The 14,700-nt window shown below is 40.2% G+C and overlaps 2 protein-coding genes across 8 annotated transcripts in view; both read right to left on the reverse strand.

The window, feature by feature from the left end:
- Nucleotides 1-14,700, reverse strand: part of igsf9b (immunoglobulin superfamily, member 9b) — a 61,563-nt gene that overhangs the window by 20,288 nt on the left and 26,575 nt on the right. For 2 of the 7 annotated variants that reach the window (XM_053869524.1, XM_053869522.1), the window contains 2 exons: nt 11,042-11,109; nt 218-313 (listed from right to left, as the gene is read on the reverse strand). In XM_053869524.1, the coding sequence (XP_053725499.1) occupies nt 218-278 (61 nt within the window). In that variant the 5' untranslated portion in view covers nt 279-313; nt 11,042-11,109. Of the gene's footprint in view, nt 1-217; nt 314-8,859; nt 9,332-11,041; nt 11,213-14,700 lie in introns of those variants that run through there. The other 5 variants (XM_053869527.1, XM_053869521.1, XM_053869523.1 and 2 more) reach the window with 3 other exon arrangements.
- Nucleotides 12,556-14,265, reverse strand: tmem230b (transmembrane protein 230b). Its single transcript, XM_053869532.1, has 3 exons — nt 13,945-14,265; nt 12,942-13,064; nt 12,556-12,859 (listed from the first exon to the last, which is right to left on the reverse strand). Exons 1-3 carry the CDS (start codon nt 14,047-14,049, stop codon nt 12,719-12,721), a joined length of 369 nt encoding a protein of 122 aa, XP_053725507.1. The 5' UTR covers nt 14,050-14,265; the 3' UTR covers nt 12,556-12,718.

Below are 14,700 nucleotides of genomic sequence, written 5' to 3' on the forward strand. Positions count from 1 at the left end.
GGTGATGATGGGACAGCTTCAGAGCAGCAGCTTGTAATTTAAAGAGTGATGCAGGAAGGTAATAGGACTCCATATGAAAAGTGTCCTCCCTGAGTCTGCTTCCTGCAAAGGTGTAGGTCTCATGTGACGCAGGTGGAGATATAATTCTAGATGAGATTACTAGTGAAACACACAACATTTCTGATGTAGATGCACACGCAGCCTCATAGATACTCACACAGCTGACAGATGCAGAGAGCAGTGATGACAGCCTGAAGCCGGCGTGTCTCCAGTCCCATGGCCGTCCGTCACACACCTTCACACATCTCCCAACCTGAAACCAAACACATATATTGTCGTCAGAAATATATTCACACAAGAATGCCACACTCAACAATATCATGGGTTGATAAACAGGTGTGTTCTTCATAAACATTTTGTCCTGTGGTCATAACATGCGACCTGCATGCCAACAATACTAACTCGAGAGTGCGACCACGTACAACAAGACCTGAGCAATGTATGTACAGATTAGCTGGGCGAACAGGATTGGTCCATCGCAGACAGGAGGTCTTGTCTAATGCGCCGCTGACAGGTTTCTGGAACTAGGTGTGAGTCTTTAAATCCAGATGTTATCTTATTATGAGTGCTTAAAAAGGAACACAGATGCTGCAAATAGACAGTGCTGCGAGCGAGAGTTTGGCAGCGGCCACCGAACACCTGACCATGACGTGCACCGTCACCACCTGCATGTGCAGCCTTCACTAATGCGCAGCGCAAATCCTTTTCTTGGACGCTGTAAACAGCTGCAGCCAGAGCTCACACTTCCCTACTAAGTTAATCAATGTATTACCCTATTACCTACCTTACATCACATTGTTCAGTACGCAAACAAAGCTGAGACAAATTCTAAAGTACAGAGGCTACGATTTCCATTCCTTCCACTTCAATCCTCTTCACTAGATCCTGATCCAGGCCATCATTCTAATTGAGTATTTAATGAGCTTTAAAAAAAAAATCAAAGCTCTCCTTTTTCTTATGTGTGGTAGGTCTCTTGTGCTTATCCTCCAGTACATGCAGGTTGGCAGTACACAAAGGCTAGTGTGTTATAGTGTGGAAAGAGCAGTCTCCACATCATTTTCGGAGAACTCATACTGTCTTGATCCGGTGCAGATTTACAGATTTACAGGAGCAGAATAAACACATTTTCAGTCCACACATTCAACTTGAGGTATTACCGCTATAAAGCTACATGTATTATGTTGAAGTTCAATAAACAGTCAATAATGCAGTACCTTGAAAATTCCTGTGTACATGCCTTTTTTTAAACGTTCCATACCTATATACAACCTGAACTTGGTGTTTAAATATTTTGCAGTCTCGTGTACATGCAGCGTGAGTCTACTGTCATGGAAGTACTGTATATTTCAAAAGCAAACTGTGTGGCAGTGAGTGAAAACAGACTTTTGCTGGTACTGTATAGCAGGTTTGATTGGAGTTTAAGTTAATTTTGCTGGGTACTGCCATAATGTACTATCCCAGTTCCTACTCTCTAATAGTCAGTACCTTAACCCAGCCTTAAAACCAGGAACAGAGTGACACAATTAGGCGTAAAGACTAAAACTAAAGTGTCCTGAAAGAGAAAGAAGAGAAGACTTCAAAAGTGTTTTTTTTTGGAGTTGAGGAAGAGACAATCCAGACCAAGCACAATTAGACAAGGCCACCACTTTGCATGGACCCACCCGAAACAAAACAATGCAGGCCATGACCAAAACGACATAATCACAGGTTATAAAAAGAATAAATGTAAAAGTGTAAAAGTTAGGAATCACAGCTTGTTGGTCAAAGTACTCTAACCCCCCCCGTTATATCATGATAGCACAAGAACTCTGAAAGACATTTTACCTAACCCACTAAAGGTACATGAACTCGAAAAATAAATTACAACATGAGAGGTGAAACCAGGAGAAGACACATAAAGACAAAGAATAAAGAAAACACAGAGAAGAAAACAGCATTGGACGACCAACAACGTGACACCGAACACGAAGAAGACTCATGAAGTATAAACAAGCTCAAGCAGAAGCGCTACGTGTGAGACTTACATCCATCCGTGGCGATATAAAAGAGCTTAAACAAGAACTACAACAAGAAATAACCATGCTTAAAGATGAAGCAAAGAAAGAAGTGAAAGAGGAAATAGCTTCAGACAAGAAATTGACTGTAAATTCACAAACACATCAATAAACCACACACCCAGACCCAGCAATGATGGAGGCACAGACCAAGTAGCTATTATATATTATTATATATATTATTAGCTAACACTATACAATTTGTACTACAGCTAGAACTCAAAGACAATGACGGAAGCTATATAAAAGCAAAGGGTACGATAGATACAATTCTAGTAACTTTAGTGAATATTTATATTACTCCAGAAAGGTTGTCTATCTTTGATACAATTGCTGTGGAAATTGATGGAATATTGATATGTGGCCGGGATTTTAATATTGTACTGAATCACAAATTAAATACTACCAGACAAAATTACACAAAAGCAAGGTTTACAAAACGAGGACGCATTTTAATAGACAGAAACAGGCCTGAAACTCTATTGAGAAAAGAATATACACACTACTCAACTGCTCATAAAATACATTCAAGGATAGATTCAATTGAACATTTGCTGATGGCAAAACTGGCGGAGAATACAGCAGACATCTACCAATTCAAGGACATGGAGAGAGTTCTCCAGGAAGAACTTAATCAGTTAGAATCAGAATCAGAATACTATATTAATCCCAAGGGAAATTGTGTAATTGTGTAATAAGTTATATTATTACACTAAGAATCGAGAGCAAGCGAGAAAGGAGACAATTACGATGCTGGCGCGAATGTGGTGAGACAGATGCCAATCACTCACACATTTTCTGCAAATGCCCTAAACCTTTTGAAAAATGATACATGACAAAGTGAAGAGTATATTTCAATATGACGTGCCTCTAAGCCCAGATGTATTATATATCTTAAACATCTCAGAAAAGGTACTGCCTGAAGACCAATATCTGGTTAAAATCTTACTTAACAGCGAGTAAAAAAAAACCACAAACCCATGAACAGTGCACTGATTAGTATTTTTACAACGGAAAGAATAACAAATCGGCTTAGACTGTAAGAGCCGTTCTCACTCTCAAGGCAACAAATAACTAATTTCAAGTGATTTCCTACGTTGCCTTCAGTGTTGCATGTTGGCACAATAGACTTTCAGCTGAAGCGAATGCTCTGCCTTTCGCAGAATATACTTGGGGGCTGGGGTTGAGGTTAGGGTTAGCCATGGGATCCTTCGGATCTAGACATTTCGATGTCCGCCACAGTTTTAATAAAAATCCTGGTGGACACCCTGCACTTGGTATATAAAGTAAAGTAAACTTGGCATATTGGTAATGGTGTAGTGAAGAGAGATTCAACACGTCTCCCCAGCATGTGTCCCAACTCCAGGAAGGACAATTTTCTCTCCACTAAAACATCTATCACTGAGAATGTTTTCCTGTTGCAACCAAAAAAAAACCAACTAGATATGATCTGCATAGCAAAAAAAATCCTCATGTTGGTAATACCTTTGCACGAGACTGCACCATTAAAAACAAAACCATTAACAGTAAATCAGTGTCAGTAGATTTCGGGGCCAGAAGAGGAAGATTACAGCTGCAAACAGAGAGGGTCTCAGCAGCACTCAAGGATGATTATTCGTACATGATTGAGTGAGTCACTTCACTGCTATGTTTGGAGCCAGCGACGGCTCCCTCCCACTGCGCGACCATTACTTGCCCAGCAGGGGTGAGAAAATAAAAGGTCATGATAATGGAGTCAAAAAATATACTTTAAGTCGAATAATCTAGGCAGGCACTACTTGCAACACTTGCAAAATCCCATGAGAGAAACGCAATGGCCGACCTCGGATGTGGTTTTCCCAGTCAACAGTGCCTGATGGAGCAAACACTTGTCTGCATTTAAATTCTGTCCCACTAAGCCACGACAAGCCTTCGCTCCTGTTTGCTCTGCTCCCACCCCAGAAGATGTAGCTGACATGTGGGAACAAGAGCAGGGGCTGTTTGTCTGCAGGTGTGGAAGTAGGTGGAAGAGAAGGAGATAATTTCCTCTGGAAGCAGAGGAGAAGCTTGGGGTCACTTACTGAAGAAGTTCTATTCAAGAGTTCTCAACGCATAAGTGCAGTAACTTCAGCAGATACTCTGGAGGCACCACAAGTCCAACTCTGATGCGCCACACGTGCGCTGACGCTGCTCAACAGCCCGGTGTTCCCCTGGATTTCGGTGACACAAATTGCTTTGGATCTAGTCATGACTTAGCCTTCTGGATGGTACATTTGTAACACCCAGACTAATCCTGCTCTGCTGCTCGGAGTGTTAACTGAGTAATTGAATTACAGATCAAATTGGTGAGGCACATCAAGGACACGCTCGACTTTCTGCCATCAATCTTTGGAAAATCAGGTTACTACAAGGCTGAGACAAACGGTGGGATGAGATTTCACACAGGCTTGTGAACATGACATGAGTGACCTGGTTAAATATTTATGAGAGAGTATTGAGTAGCTGGGAGGGATAATAATGGAAAAGCTGAAAGCACTTCATGATGATGATGTTGAGCACAGGTACCTATTGAACTATAATTGCAATATATATATATTCCAAATTTTCTAGTTCTCCATTTCCATCTGGTTTCGAGGGAAACTTTATCCAAATTTACAGCAAAAAAAGCCTAAATCGGATAATTGGCAGTGGTCCACTTTGAGACTGTCACTCGAGTGACTGAACGGATAATGGTTTCTGTAAAGTGTGTCGGGTCAAGTGCTACAAATCTAAGCCATCATTATTGCAACAAAAACAGGAATTATTATCAGGAAAAAATGTGTGTATTGATGGAAAAAAATAATATAGAGGGGATAACATAGGTGAAATGAGTAAAAAGTAAAATAAGAAAACATCATGGTACTCAGAAGAAAATATGGGAGTATAATAATCAAACAAGAAAGAGCAGCAGCATTTGAGGGTGAGTGATGGAAATGGTCACTTGAAAACAACACTATTTAAGTTAGTAGGCCTGAGCCTACCAGTCGCAGGGCTTCAAATGATTATTTTTATAGTCAACTAGTCACTAGTCTTAACAGCTAGTCGACCACGACGACTAGTCAGCATACAGTCTGTACAGGTTGACAAACATGTCAATACAGCTGATTGTTTGTTGTTAATTCTAGTTTAAAACAAGACACAAAATACATGGAAATTATTAAATGTGTAAGCGTGGCATTAAAAGGCTGCATCGCACTGTCGTCTTTGTTGTGTCTGATGAGAAACGTTGCCATACTTTTGATGTTGACAGACTTGTCTGTCCGGAACCAACAGCCATTTCTCCTCATCCATGCGAGGAAATGAGAGTGATGACGTCATGACTATTGACTATTTGACTCATCAACCATTCAGAAACAAATATAACAGTGTGTTATAGTTGACTATGTCGACAAGTCGTTGCAACTCAACTGAGCTTCATACGTTGACAAAATACAACTTAATCATTTTAACTCCCTCGCATGGGTGAGGAGAAAAGGCTGGTGGTCCCAGACAAAGTCTCAAAACATCAAAACTATGGCAATGTTTGACCTTCACGTGACCATTTCACAATGGACACATGACCTTACAAAACCACAATGTGAGCAATTAAAATTCAAATCAAAAGTTTAAAAGCACTTCTTTAGTGCACATACCACTAAAGAATTGTTGACAGTTCATTTATATTTATTTTTATTCAATTGACAACACATGAAACACGTTGCTGTGTTGGTCAACCTGTACATGTCATGTGATGACTAGTTGTGAAGGTCATAGATGACCAGTCCAATATCAAAACAGAGGAAAAATTGATGAGGAAAATGCTCTGATTGAGACGCATCTCCAGGTCACGAAAAGAAGTGCTGAACTTGCTGCAGCACATAGTAAGCTAATGATGAACAGGCCAGATGGTTGCATGAATGTCAGTTATTGACAACTTATGATTCATTTTGTTTAGACATAAAGAAATAGGGTGCGAGCCAACAGCTGGTCAGCCTGCGCTCCTCCATATGTATCTCACACATGAATGCACTGGCCAGCTGAATAATGCAGCAGCGACAAATCTGAATGCAACTTGTGTTTTTTTTTTTAAAGGGAGAACCAAAGCAAACCCATCAGTGATGGTGGTGACATACAGTCCTGATAAGCAGTAGCATTACTCTTTTAGTTAATCCTTGTTAATCCCAACAGAGGCTGCAGTCTTAATGCAGAGCAGTCTGTAGCAGGAGCTAGGGGAGAGTCGCTCCGCCAGAACCTTGTCGGTGCACACACTCACCCAACTATGTTACGCTGCCGTCGAAACCGCAACTGGTTGAACCAGCATTCACAAGAGAAGTGAAATCAATGGATGGATTTCACACCATGGCACCAAAACCTAGTTCACCATCGGTATTGACATTAGCTGAAGGAAATGAATTTGGCACTGAATGGGCACGAGTGAAACGTAGGTCTCGTGACAGAGGAAGCCTGTTCAGTATGGATCAACAACATAGTTATCACAAGTTGGACAATCTAATTAAAAACAATTGATTCCTGCTTGCTCCGATCCTGAACCACTGGCAGGAGTTCATGATCAGGATGGCATGGTTTTCACTTTTAAGAGCTTTTCCTAAGAAACATGGAGGCTTCATGAAGGCAGAGCAGCCAACTTTGGCTACTTTAAGTCTGACTCCCTGCCCCAGGACCTTAGGGACCGGACAGTGCCATAAATCTACTTTGCAGACCTGACGCTGTTGTACCCTGTGAAAAGCTCAAGGTAACAAACCCCTGAGATCTCATTCAGATTTTAGGCCCCACTTCATTCCAACCACCAAACACTCAGGCCAGCAGTGAGTTGACCCCTGCTAGTGACATACATATCAGCGGCTCAGTGGACATCAGTTTTTTGGCCAATATGCTGTTCGTTGACTCAGTATCTCAGTGGCCGCCTGCAGTATAGTTGCGTAAAGGACACTGAGTTCTTGTTTTCGCATTTCATGCTCCTCAGCAGGATAACAGGTCCACTGTGTCACACATGCTGTCAGTGACAGGACATTTAAATAATGGCAAATGTGACCAACATCTGAGTCAGAAATGCTGTCATCCGCAAGAAGGCCACGAGAGACAAGCCAAGGACTGTTAAGACTTCAAACTGTTTGTTCTGTACAAGCACTTATTTACAGTGCAATGAAGTGAGACAAACAATATTATCCTATACAGAAAACTCTCCTGTCCTCTTCATTTCCTCCTACATCACATCCAAGAACCTCATTCCCAGCGCTTCCATTTCAAACATCCGTCCTCCAACATGTGCCCTGCCTCTCTTTGACAAACCACCTGAGCCTGACCTCCATGCCTCTATCTCCACACCTCTCCATGGGCCGTCCCACTCATATACTCGACTCTGATCTAATCCATCCTCTTCAGCCCGAGCATCTTCAACTCTGACTTTAGTAATTCTGCTTTTTGTCATTATGAAATTGCCACAAATCTTTCGCCAACTTTTCCTGATCAATCTATTTTTAAGGCTGAATCCTGTTCTGCTGATTCAACTGTTCATCATGAGTGTGTATCTGTAAACAAAAAGTATCCATGGTCTCTATTCCACAAAAAAACACGTTGACCCCAATGTGCTAAAAATGAAACGATACAAAAGATTAATCTCTGTACACATATTTTCCATATATATATAAAACCATGTTTTAAGGCAATTTAACACAGGATTCAGTGGTTATTAACGCCTAAGTCAACTGAAACACTAAGCTATAATGATGTAGGACCAAACGCAGCAAGACAGAGGTTTCCTTGGCCCCCAGACTAGTCATGGAATCTGTCCCCAGGGTCCAAATGCTTAGGAAAGGTAAAGCACCTTGTTATTGCAGAGCGTCTACTCAACAAATGTTGAGTACATAAAAACCACATCTACAAAACACAAACCATTTTTATTATTATTGATGAATAAAGATTACTTTATTTGCCAAAGAGGTAGATGGATCATAGAGTAGTCTGGTTATAGGTGGTGTGGAATGAGGAAGCATTAAATATTTACACCAGACAAATAGTCTCACCAGCTACACGGGGGGATACAGGCATTCTAACTAATGCGTTCCTCATTCCTCTAAGATCAATAGTCGCCAGCGCAGCCAAAACAAAGGGGGAGGAAGATCTAGACATGCGGGGAAGAGCATGGAAAAAAAAAGATCAAAACAAGACTGCTGTGGAGCATATTTCAGCAGCAGCTTATCTTTAAAAAAAAGAAAACACGATGCAACCTTGGTGCTTCTTCTGCTGCCCTGCCGTGATTGTGACATCCTGTGACACTAACAGGTGCATCTTTTGTCCGACCCAGTGGTTCTGACACCAGCAGAGAGGGAGACGTGGGCCTGAGAGGAACACACCATTTAACTGTCCTTTGTTTATAATGTGGCAACCCTGCTGCCCACTTGGGGGTCAGGTCATCACAGGCCATCAACATGTGTTTACTGCGATTCAAGAGCTTCATGTGACACAGAAAACAAAGAGATTATACAGGGAATTATGAATAGACATGAAGGGGTGTGAACTGTACACGTAGCAAGGGTCGGTTTAAATATCAGCACTTGTGAAGTACTTCAGTAATCATTATACCCAGGCTGAAAAATAATGCCACAAATGTCTGCTCCAATATCTAATAAGCGCTTATTAGATATTAGAGCAGACATTTGTGGCATTGTTTTTATTTTAGTGTTGCTACAGGGGGTGAAGGTGGCAGGTGCAGCAGCTCAGCTCTTACCTTGCTTCAGGCACTTTTTCAGTCAAAGCTCAAAGTCCGCTTCATTCATCCATTTTCAATTCCCATTCATAGTTTTAAAAACGTGGTTATACATTTGTTTAGTCGCCCAGAAACAATAACAAAAAGCAGGTGGTCACATTTCCATCAGTTAGTGGAGGGAAAACAAAATGAATCAACGCTCCGCATAGATCGCGATTTCCTGTTAAAATAGATCTTCAAAGCCAAGACAACAGCATCTGCACATCCCAGGTCCATTTAAACTTTACAAGTAATAGCGGTTCAAACTTCTGCAAATCCAGAGCGGGAAAAAAAAGTCGACGGAATCAGACACGTGAGGTTAAAAACTGTTGGATAAAAAGTATTAAAGTGAGTCGATGGTAGAAAACATGCCTCTTCCCAAACGTGCGCCAGTTTCACCCGCACGTTTGTGGAAAACCCTGATGTTGATAGTCGGTGGACTCTCCTCCCATCCATGGACCCCTCCTCCCACTGAAGTCCTGCCAGGGCTCCGTCAAGTGACGGGAGACTGTTACATACCCGCTTCCTGTCACCTGGACTGCCAAAATAAAACCTGACAATGACGCGGTTTAAACTTCAAACATGTTACGATGAAATTCTAGACAAACGAGACAAATATGGCGTCTTCGAGTATCATGAATAATTCCTCTGCAGACATTAATATTGAACATGTACATTTACAGAAATAAACAAAAAAAAACAACTTTCAAATAAACATGACAGAGGAAGTGTAGAAATACTAAGCAATGTCAGTTGTTTTGATACAGATACATTCTCTAACGCAGTGAGTTACGTTAGAATAACACAGTTTTTTAAATACACTAAACAGCTGTTCCACATCACAAAATGGATGATCTGTCTAATGCCTATTTTGTTTGTTAAAGTTTAAAGTTGAACTAGTGGGACCCACATAAAAATGGGAGTGCAATAAGTAGTGTGTTGATCACTTCTATTATTTTAATATTATAGACTAAGGTTGCAACTAACGGCTATTTGACAGTTGAATAGTCAGCAACTACAATCTTTATTAGCATCACATGATGTGTACAAGTTAGCAAACACGCCAATGTGTCTGATTGTTCTTCCATAAATAGTAATTAAAAATGGATCAAAAATGTATACAAATATTTGTAGACTCTTATATAATGTTATATAGTGTTTTACTGACCATACACTAGTCATTATAGCTCTATTATTAAACTACCTTCAAGAAGCCTGACCAGCAGTTAATTCATTACAAATTCACACAGTGCACTTGCCCAATGAAAATAATGAACTATTTTAAAATGGGACTTTATTAATCACACAGCATAAACCTTTTAATAGTGTTGTCAAATATTTTGTTCTGAATTTTGGTTGATGGACTCCGTCAAGGGAATAAGTACGAGAAAATGTAAGTTAAGATTGCACTCGTGCAAACGCTTTTTCAGATTTTATCCATTTTTTATTTGTTTATTATAACGGCCGACCCCAACTTTCATTGTGAAAGAATCACCCCGCACTTCCGCCTGCGAAGTGCTTGTCTACATGCATTGACGGCGAAGGCATTTTAGCGCCTCAAACAAAAGCGTCCATTCGTGGGAAACAGATTTGGGGTTCGCCACAAAAGGCGAATGTGTCGCAGGAGGATGTGGAAGCGCAAGAACGGCACCGCACAAAGCACCAAGTGTCAGACACACGCAACACAAGTGACTCCACTGTACAGACATAGAGTGCGCGCTGTTTACAGGCGAAATCCCGGAGCCACGTTGGACTACACGAGTGGTGGCAAGACACTTTGCATATATTATAACATGAATATTTTATGTGTTGTCGTCCCTTCCACACTCATATTTAAGCCACAATACTGTGTAAACACCCGTCAGTCAAACCTGCTTCCTCAACTGGAGTAAAGCATTAGCAAAACCATTCGTGAATCCCGCCAAATTGTTGATAGAATCCCGAAGCTAACAAATGTCAACCACCGTAGACCACGTTAAAAATGAAACACTAGTCTTTCCACAATTGAAAGTTATCAATACTTAAAGTCAACTATGAATCTCACGGCAGGTTTAAGACGACCTGGCTGGTTGTTACCAAAGTTAGCATCCCTCAGTAGACATTAATGCGTCAGTGTAGACGTCAACAAATCCTAAAATATGGTGGGAAATAATGTGTTTCTTACCCTTCTGCTGCTGAAGATGTTCAGGCAGGACCAGCTTCTGCGCCAACTATCTCCGCAGAAATGCTTCCCTTTTGTCAAAAAAAAGACGATTGAAGAAGAGAAAAGAAAGTGCTTGAGTGAAGCAAATGAGTGAGTAAGTTGAGACAAGGAATTTTAACAGTGAACGTGAAGCCAAGTTGACCACTAACAACTATCCAACACTGTTTTATACACGCAATAAACGCTACGCGACCACGAGGTGGCGCCAAACTCCGTGTCTACAATATTCTTACTCGTGACGTTGCATGAACTGACTGCCTTTATTCACATTTAAATATTAAAAAAATATTTAACATGTAATATTTTTAAATACAACACGTTTAAAAATATTACATGTTTGTCTTAAATGTTTAACATTTAACATTTGAGACAAACATTAAAGACAGACAAAGCAACAACACAAGCAACATTGTAGAAAGTAAACAAAGAAAACAGGTCGAACTAGTTATGAGAATAAACACAATAATAATAGAAACAGTTGGCAAAAGCTTAATAAAATAGAAATATTTTCTTATTTACTGCATGAATCCACAATGACACACTATTTCTGCACTATATAAAGCAAAACCATTAGTAAGCTAAATCACCTGCTTATTTACTATGATTTTTTTCATTTTTAGAGTGAACTTTCAGCAACCATTCCACGGTAAAATATAGTAATGCAAATCATCATAAACAATTTTGTTTATATTATGCGTGAATCCACAATGACACAGTATTTCAGCACTATATAAAGCAAAACAATTGATAAGCTAAATCACCTTCTTATTTACTATGAATTTTTTTTTTTTTTTTTAGAGTGAACTTTCAGCAACCAGTCCACGGTAAAATAATGTAATGCAAATCATCATAAAATATTTCATTTATATTATGAAGAAAGATTAATTTTACCCACTGACCAGTTAATGTTTCTCTGTCCCCCCAAAAAAAAAATTGCATAATGGTGCAAGATAAATCATGTTTCAGGTGAACATAACTGGTGACTCATGACATTATATTTACGTAAGGATAATGTAGTAGCAAGATTTACTTCACTCCCACCTGGTGGGCTTCCCTTGTGCACAACATGGCTACTTACGTTTCATTTTTGCTTCACATAAAAACATGTTTATCTGCTATGCATTTTCATCATCATTTCCAGCAAAACATTTAAAAGCATTTTTATTAAGCAGATTCAAACTTATTGATACAGTGTTGCTCTTCGACAGCAACCAGAATGATTAATGCAAACGACACACACACCAACCAGCTTTGCTCCCTGTGTATTTCCATATGACATTATCATCTGGCAAATGAGGGCCCAGCATGTATAAGTAATTGAGTTAGATGAACTGACCAAAGACACCTGTATACACCAGTATAAATTAGGGTGATAAGGGCCACGATGATAAAAACACTTTCCCATTACCCTTTGGAGCCTGAGTCTTCCAACGCATCTTACATGATGACACAAATGACACTCACATAATGAGACGTAAGGTTGCAATAACACATTTATTGCGCCAAACAAAAAAAACGTATTATACAAGTTAAAGCTAGCGTTTGGTGTTACAGCATTATAAAGCTACTAAGGAGCTCCACATCAGCTAAAAAATTCTTAAAAGATGCTTTTAAATTATGTGAACTTTCCTCAAAGATTCAATCATCAAAATCAGGGATATCATCGTAAGAGTAGCCCGGATAGCCTTTCGACGCATAATAAGCTATTCGAAGGTGGTAGATTCCCGGCAGAAAGACCAGAATACCGATGATGAGGACAGGAACTGTGCGATCCGAGTGCTGGGAAAGACATGAAATATCAGAGTTGGCGATACCGGAAAGAAGAGCTGCGTATGATGGGGAACGTTTGGTTTTGACTCACTGTGACGCCGAAGTATCCAGCCAAGAGGAGAGCTCCAATGATGATCAACAGCGTGCCAATGAAGAAGAGGACTGTGGCCAGAGCAATGGCTTTGTATGGCACTTTAGGAGGACCTCTTTTAAACTGTGTAGAAAGGAATATCACAGACCATTTGTCAGCTATTTGACTTTGGAAAGAAAAGGTATTAGTCTTTATAAAACAAATCAATTCTGGTTGGCTGTCAATGTGTTGTACAACCAGTGAGGTGCGAAGTTCTTGTCTTTTTAAATTTGAAGAAAATGTATGAAGAAAAAACAGTCAGTAAATGTAGCTAACGGACACGTCTGCATACAGAGGCTGCGTTATACACAATAACAAAGCATGTCGTGGGTCAGCTGATCTGTCCACGCACGTTATGGTTTTTCTGGCTTTTTTCGGGGGCGTTCGAGTTCATTCGAAATCCGAAGCACAAAAATCTCGAAATTTTTGTTCGAACTCCGATTTGTTTGAATTCCGAGACGTTCGAAAACCGAGGTACCACTGTACTTCACAAGTGCCCCACACTGGAACCATAGCCTGGGGGTTTCATTTCTTCAGCACGGAGAATCATCTCAGCATTTTAAGTAACTTTTTAGTTACTTAAAAGTTAAAGTTAGGCGCAGAAGCTGGTCCTGCCTAGACTAAAGTTAGACTAAATGTTGGACTAGATTAGTTGGACTCAACATGACACATTTCAGGCTTTGGCGTAACCAAATGGGTGCAGGGCCAAAGAGGGGCTGTACAAGGTTTCAGGAGATGTTAAGTCTTCACTGCAGAAGTCTCCACGTCGGCGAAGAAAATGGATGGATTTATTAACTGTATTCCTTGCAAACTGTTAGTTATTGCTATTTATTTATAAGATTATAAGTATCAGAAAGCCTCGACGTGTTGTGTATTCGATGAGTACACAACACATGCTGTCAACAACTATGCAGATACATTCATAAACACACAATGTTGGGGTACTTTTTTAGATCAGTCTTACCTGCAAATCAATGTATCCATCATCATCGGTGGCCAGTCGGGAGTACTGGACTTTACTGCTCGGTGCCGCGTTGGAGATAACGCTGCGTGCAGGCATCTTTAACATGTAGGGCACAATCGCTTGGTGACGTCTTTAAAACACGGGGGGAAACACAACCATTTCGCGAACAAACCACGATAATGATGAGTCGGTACCATACAAGTTCACTCGGTTCTGATGAAATGTTCTGTACGTGGCTTCCGAAAGATTATAAAGGATCTGACCATGTAACGCTTCCGTGTTTACAATGCCGTCACAGTTGAGAGTGCGCATGCGCACATTGGTGTCGTCACTACCGTTATATGGCTGACGTTTCGAGATTTATTTTCACTTCGCTTCAGTCATTGACTGAAATAATCGTCTCTATTACTTTTGATACAAGCTTGCTGACTTTGACTGCATTAAATAGAAGTTATTCAGTGTTGAGCACGTACTAAAAAGAACGACGTGTTATCCAAATGATTGAGTTATTTATAGTTTTGTTATAAGTAGGCAAGTTTCATTATGCTAAATTGTAACTCTATTTCAATATGTTAAACCAATTTGCATACACTAATGATAGGATCGATTTGTTTTAAATGACTGATACCTACAACAATGTGTCTTGGTCTCAACAAGACATACAGACAACAAGTCTCATGGCTGGAATAGTCAAGAGCAGTGAATTGTTTACTCACTGTATTGCTTGACAAACTGGAGGACACACACACACACACA

This window comes from Synchiropus splendidus, chromosome 7 (genome assembly GCF_027744825.2).
Source record: "Synchiropus splendidus isolate RoL2022-P1 chromosome 7, RoL_Sspl_1.0, whole genome shotgun sequence".
NCBI classification, from domain to species: Eukaryota; Metazoa; Chordata; class Actinopteri; order Syngnathiformes; family Callionymidae; genus Synchiropus; species Synchiropus splendidus.

Excerpts from the sequence above, each read along its gene's own strand:
- tmem230b (XM_053869532.1), bottom strand. The coding sequence starts at position 14,049 with ATGTTAAAGATGCCTGCACGCAGCGTTATCTCCAACGCGGCACCGAGC. Across the intron at positions 13,065-13,944 it reads ATGGATACATTGATTTGCAG|TTTAAAAGAGGTCCTCCTAA; the intron begins GTAAGACTGATC and ends CTTTCTACACAG. Across the intron at positions 12,860-12,941 it reads CTGGATACTTCGGCGTCACA|CACTCGGATCGCACAGTTCC; the intron begins GTGAGTCAAAAC and ends TGTCTTTCCCAG.